At 38.2% G+C, this 6,937-nt stretch overlaps 1 protein-coding gene across 1 annotated transcript in view; it reads left to right on the top strand.

Annotated features, from left to right (window-relative positions):
- LOC110030570 (protein ABC transporter 1, mitochondrial) overlaps positions 1 to 6,937 on the top strand; it is a 33,280-nt gene that overhangs the window by 5,693 nt on the left and 20,650 nt on the right. The window contains exon 3 of the mRNA XM_020733336.1: positions 1,095 to 1,247. Within this exon, the coding sequence (XP_020588995.1) occupies positions 1,095 to 1,247 (153 nt within the window). The remainder of the gene's footprint in view (positions 1 to 1,094; positions 1,248 to 6,937) is intronic.

Raw genomic sequence — 6,937 nt, 5'->3', positions numbered from 1 at the left:
ATATATATATATATTCCTTGGAAAGCACCCTTTTATAGTGATCATTACATTTAATTTCTATTATTGCGCTCTTGTTAGCCAAAATTTTCAATTATTTTAGCGAAAACTACCTTTTGGTTCCTGAGATTTTGGGAACAATTTGCACTTGTCTAGATTTTAAAAACATAACAATTGATACTTGAAAAAATTTAGAAAACGAGTTCTATCAGATGAGAAAAATTTAACAACTAATTTTAATCAAGTTCAAGCTGTATTTGTCACTTCCAAGATCAATAGCTAACGGAGAGATATTAGTGTAATACCGAAGGGCACTCGGAGCTTAAATGTAGGGCTTTCAATAACACAAACCAAAGTAAAGAAAGATTTACATTTATTCCACTCAATTCTTATGTATTTACTTATCCAACTGCTAAACTTAAATTTTTACATGCATACCATCTTACCTATGCATAAAAAGGTCTATCTCACTTTTTACAACCTAAAATGGTGGTCCTTTTGATGTGATTTGAATGATTTGGGTAGCATAAATGTATTAGATAAAGTTTAGGTGTTAGATGTATACATAGGAATTGGGTGTTATGTGTATAAATTTCCCAAGAATAAATGGACGGGCCAGCGGATAATGATCATGCTGCTACAATTTTGATTTGTATTGCATAGCTTAAATCTTAGAAATCAACTTCTATTACTTACGTCTTTAGTTTATCTTGATGTTTAGGTATTTTCAAATAGGAAAAATTCATTATAGAAACTAATACTGATAGACTAATTTACTTATCAGAGAGCTTCTTATACTATGCAAAATTTTACTTAAGTGAGATTGAATGGAGCGGCATGCTATCTCATTTGGTGCCACCACTTAAATTATAGAAAGATTTACGTACATGCACTTAATTCCTATGTATTTACATATCTAACCTCTAAACACCATGCGTATTTTTGATGTGATATGAAAGACCTTGGTTGCATAAATTTACAATGTAAAGTTTAAGTGCTAGGCATATGCATACATAGGAGTTGGTGGTATGTATGTAAATGCCCCTAAATTATACTAACCGTGTACTGCTCTTACTGATTTTTCATCTCTCATACAGATCTTGGCGGCTTTGGATATTGTTAGGCAAGGCGCTGATGTGATGCCAAGGAGTCAGCTTAACGAAGTGTTGGATGCTGAATTAGGTACACTTTGGTCGACAAAATTACTGAGTTTTGATTATGAACCAGTTGCTGCAGCAAGCATAGGGCAGGTCATTGATCTTCATCCATTTGATTTTGCAACAGTAGTGATTTATTATATATTTTAAATTTTTTTTTTTGCTTTTTTTACTGTAACATTGAATGATTGCTATGCTCGATCTTATATGGATTGCATGTTGAAATTAATTTGATCTATTCTTTGAGCGTGGAGGACTTTTGGAACCATTATGATGTTTAGGTCATGATTTTATGTGAATTTTTAAAGTTTGGGAAATTTACATTTATAGCACACAATTCTTATGCATTTACATATCTCACACCTAAACTTTCATATTTACATAACTTAACACTTTAGTGCTTTACACCTATGCATGAAAAGGTGGGATTCACTTTTAAAATGTGGTAATAGTGCTATTTTTGATGTGATATTAAAGATTTGAGTGTTGTGTGTGTAAATATGAAAGTTTAGGTGTGAGATATGCAAATACATAAGAATTATGTGCTATGTATGTAAATGCCCCAAGCTTGGAAGTTTTTTCTAATAGATGCTTTCAGCTAATGGATCTATGGAGTGATGAGAAGTGGCACGTAATGATGCAAATTTGGAATCAACGAATGTTGAATTAGCAAAAGTGCAAAAGTGCTCAACTACGAAGTTGTAGTGAAATGAGTTAGGAAAAAATAGGTCTTTGAATCACTCTATTTTGATGAAATTGTGGTCGGTTTATCCAAAATACTTAGTGGTGGTCATCGAAATTTTTGGTGATGGTATCTAGGAGGAGAGAATAAATTGGCTATGGAGAAAATTGAGAAAAAGGATATTAGTCTTTCTTTGAACTTGAAAACAACATTCTAAAGGCCTTCTATTTATAGGAAAGGGTTTAGCCATCTTCAAAAGTTTTAATTCAATCATGATATAATTGCCCCAAAAAAATTGTTATCTTAAATATTCTATCGACCTTTTATTAAATATTGAATTTAAAAAAACATTTTGATTATCTTCCTTAAAAGGTGGGGATGGCCAACATATTAGAAGGAAGTTTCTGAATGCTTATTTTGCCTTGTAGTTATCATTTTTGTTTTATGGAAATTTTTAGTTACAAAACTTACCAAAAATTACATACATTTCGAACAAAAATCCAAATCGCAATTAGCATAATTTATTGATTTTGGCGAGTCTACTGGATCATAATTTTGCATAATTTCTTTCTTTCCTGAGGTATAAGACTCTACATAGATGTATATGAAAAAAATAGCAAAACAAATCTCAAGGCAAACAAATAGTTTTGGAGCGAGGAAAGATCAATCAGATGCTTTATTGAAAACCGAAGGATTGGATGCTAACGAAGGAGTTGAGGTCGGGCAATCAGAAAAATGCGACGAAGAATTTTTTATAGAACGACGATTAACTCCAAAACTGATCGACTAGTTACTCAGTCCTGGGCCGTGTTCCAATGGAGTTAAGTCATAGCGAGTTGTTGACAGACTTCTCATCAACCAAATATATTCGCCAGCCTTATTATACTCTAATGTTCTTATAATTACCAAAAAGCCCCCCTCTCAAACCTAATAATGAGAGGCTGACTTGTAATTATATATTAAATGTGACATATTCCTATAAATACGGGGTCCATGTCATTAATAAAAGACTAGACTTTCTTTCCGTTCTCTACTGCGTCCTTTCTCTCTCTCTAACCACTTTATAGCAGAATGTTCTATATGTTGGGTGTGTTTCCCAGACATTTTCGGATTCAACATCCTTTAAGATGCGGTGAGCTTGGAAACATGCCGTCAACAAGAAGAGGAACCCAACAATAACAATAGGGAGAATCTAGTCAGAGGAACAATGTGGAAGCAGTATGCACTAAGGAGTTTATGGAAGAATTTGTCCAATAAGGCCTGCAAGATTTGAAAACTCAGATCACTAACAAAATATCATGACAATTTGAGGAGAAACTCAGAGTCGTGACTGCCTTAGGAGCTGTCTTAGTCCCGAGAGGAGAATTTGTCCCGCAAGGGGCACCTAACCCCGCTTAGGGAGAACCACCAACAAGCAATGGAGGAAGAGTGATCCGTCTACAAGAGAAGCTAGATGGCGGGCTGTACCAAGACAACGCCATATCCTCCCCTGTGGAGGAGAGGAACCAATCATTGTAGATCGAAGTATAGAGGCAGCCGGAGAACGCCTTCTCCTTGGGTTTCATACAAAGGATGGTTGGATCCTAACGACCACTTCGCGTCATACGAATCGTCTATATGCCTGTTGAAAATTTTGAATGCCCTCAAGTGTAAGCTTTTCTTCACGACATTGAGATCAACCTCATTAAGGTGGTTTGACAGGTTGCTCGTGGGGATAATCACTTATTTTGCAGAGTTCAAAAGACTCTTTCTATCACAATTTTCTAGTGCCCTGAGGCCTACGAAAAGCGGCCCATCCTTGTGGCAACCGAAGCAGTGAGCCAACGAGAGCTTGCGGTCGTTTGTTGCACGCTTTCAGACGAAACACTTGATGTCGAGGACTTGAACCCCGACATGGCTCAGGCCGCGCCGACACAAAGGGTGCGGTCGGAGAGTTTTTGTTTCGACCTCGAACTCGCAGAGCCACAAAGCTTGATTCAGATGTAGAAATGACTAACAAGTATATCGTCGTTTATGAGAATGCCCCTAAGCCCGCCGAACAGACACCAGAAGAGACCACCTCAAGGCAACAGATGGCAACCCAGACAAAGTGCACAGTTGTCCGACAACTCCCACTACAAGGGTCATCTCGACAATCACTTCACCTAGCGTCATGAGGATCAGAGACGATAAACCAAGGTCCAAAATCACCGATCATCCCACTATTGCGAAAACCACCGATATATCATGGCATAAATAGTGGACGCCATCTAAGAAAATGAGTTCTTTAGGAAAGCAACACCGATGAGGGTCAGAGCTTTTCTTCAGGATAACATAAATTATTGTAAGTATCACAGAGATCACATATACAATACAGAAGAATGCAAACACTTGCAGAGCATGATCGAGGAGCTGATAAAGAAGGGGAAGTCCCGCAGGAGGAACGACTGACCGACCCATTTACACCAATGTCATTCACATTGCGAGGTATGTGCCCGCAATCTTTGGAGGAAACAAACCACCTAGGAGGACAAGCCGAAAGAGACATCATACGGGGGAATTCTGTGCCATAATCTTTGCCTCAAACTCAAAGACCATTCATCTATTTTTTTGACCGACGAGCCCCAAAGCGAATCCATACAACGATGTCGTTTTAATAACAACTATAATAAACAATTATCAAGTAGGACGCGTCCTCATTGGTATAGGGAGCTTTGTGAATGTATATTCAAGCAAGTATTCAACAAACTAAGTCTCATTGTAGATCGGATGACTACGCCGACCGGACCGCTGTATCGATTCTCGTGCGAAAGGAAGGTAGTGCTGGGGTTGGTCGGGCTCTCGGTACGTTGGGGAGAAAACGAGAAACAGTTTACACCCACGAAAGATTTTCTCGTAGTGAATTCACCCCCAACATATAATGCTATATTCAGCCGACTGCTACTGAATGATTTCAGGCAGTGGTCTCTATTTACTATGTTGTTATTAAGTCTCTTGGAGATGGAGAAATTATCACGATCAGGGGTGACCTAAAATAGTCCTTGGTCTGCTAATTGCGAGCCATAAGCAACGTGGTGCACAATCATCTTGACATCCAGAACCCAATGGAAGGTGGCCTCGAGATCAACGGGACCACTACTGAAGTTCCGGCTGTCGAAGGAGAATCTGGTAGATGTTTTCTTATAAGTAAAGCTTTTGATGCAGGTCACAAGAAGCTGCTGGTCCAAACCTTGTTAGAAAATCGAGATATTTTCGCATGGACGGTCGTTGAGATGCCAGGCGTGCTAATCGACGCTGCTTGCCACATATTGAACGTCGATCCATTGGCTCGACCCATGAAGCAGAAGATTAGAAGCTCGACCACGACGTTGACGTGACCCATCCGAGAGGAAGTATGGAAGCTGGAGGAGGCGGGTACATTCAGGAAGTGCAATACCCTATCTAGGTCTACAATGTAGTGATGGTGCAGAAAGCTAACAAAAAATGGAGGATGTGCGTAGACTTCACCAACCTAAACTCTGCTTGCCCGAAGAACTCTTACCCTCTACCAAGGATTGATGTTATGATGGATTCGACGGCCGTCCATTCAATCCTAAGTTTTCTCGACGCATTCTCCGGGTACCATCAGATCAAGATGCATCTAGCTGACGCGGAAAAGACCTCTTTTATTACATGTGAGGGAGTTTATTATTACAATTGAACGCTCTTCAGACTTAAAAATGTCGGGAACACTTATCAATGCCTCATGAATGTAATTTTTACTAATAAAAAAGAAAGAACATTGAGGTGTATGTCGATGATTTACTGATTAAGAATCGGTCGGTCGAACAACAGATTGAGGTCTTAAACGAATTTTTTTTTAACACTTTAAAAGTTTAAAATGAAACTAAACCCACTGAAATGCAACTTTGGGGCCGCAACAGACAAATTCCTGGGGTATTTGCTAACCTCTGAAGGCATAAAGGCTAACCCGAAAAAGATACAAACACTTCTCAATATCTCCTCCCTTAAAAACACAAAATCCAAAATCTAACTGGTCAGATCACAAGTTTGAGCAGATTCATCTCCAAGTCAATTGATAAGTGCGCCCCATTCTTTAAAGTACTTAGGAGAGTTAAATGTTTCGAATGGAGACTGAAATGTGAGGAGACCTTCAGGAACCTCAAGCAGTTCATCGCCTCTCCTCCTCTCCTTCAATTCTCAAAATTGAAGGAAAAACTTTATCTTTAGTTTAGGGTCGGCCCGAAGCCGTTAGTTTGGTCTTGTCCAGAGAAGAACTCTGTAAGCAGCATCTAGTGTACTACACTAGCCGGGTTCTTAAAGGCGCCAAAGTCTGGTATCCAATAATGAAGAAATTGACCTTTGCCTTGATCATTTCAGCACAGAGGCTCCAACCATATTTGTTGGTACACCCAATATAAGTTATCACATATCACTGATTAAAATCTGTTCTCACCTGGTAGGAGCGTTCTGCTCGCTACTCAAATGGGCTGTGGAACTCAACGAGTTTGACCTCCTATATCTTCGAACGACTATAAAGGCACAGGCTATTGTAGATTTCCTTGCAGATTTTTCCGAATCAAGAGGGGCAAATGAGGATATGACAATCGACGTATTGACTTGGACCCTGTTCACCGATGGCGCATCCGATCAATCAGGTGCCGAACTTGGAGTTTTCTTGTGCAGCCCGTAGGGGAAAATGTCAACCACCTGTCGGATATTTTTTATATATTTTTTAATTTTGTGAAAATAAGATTTTATAATTTAAATTTAATATAATATATATATAATGGTTATTTTAATTTTGTGAAAATGATATATATATTTTTTATTTTTGGAAAATGATGAGACCGTATAGACCTCATATATCTAATTATTTAAATAGCTGAGCTCGATACTTGAGCACGATACTATAAAAGATATATCATCTCGAAGGATAAACGTATCACTTATTGATAGACTTAACTATATAAACTTAAAAGTTTATGACTCTATTTTGGTCTGCAAATTTATAGCCGACAAATTTCCCTATCTAATGCACAAATTAGACAGAGTTTAGATTAATCTGAGTTCTTAATTTCCTATAGCGGCAAGCCCCTATAGTTAATTACATCTTAGACAA

The sequence above is a fragment of the Phalaenopsis equestris genome, unplaced genomic scaffold (assembly GCF_001263595.1).
Source record: "Phalaenopsis equestris unplaced genomic scaffold, ASM126359v1 Scaffold000741, whole genome shotgun sequence".
Lineage (NCBI taxonomy): Eukaryota > Viridiplantae > Streptophyta > Magnoliopsida > Asparagales > Orchidaceae > Phalaenopsis > Phalaenopsis equestris.
The sequence above is the reverse complement of the archived record's forward strand: the minus strand, read 5'-3'. Positions and strand labels throughout refer to the sequence as shown.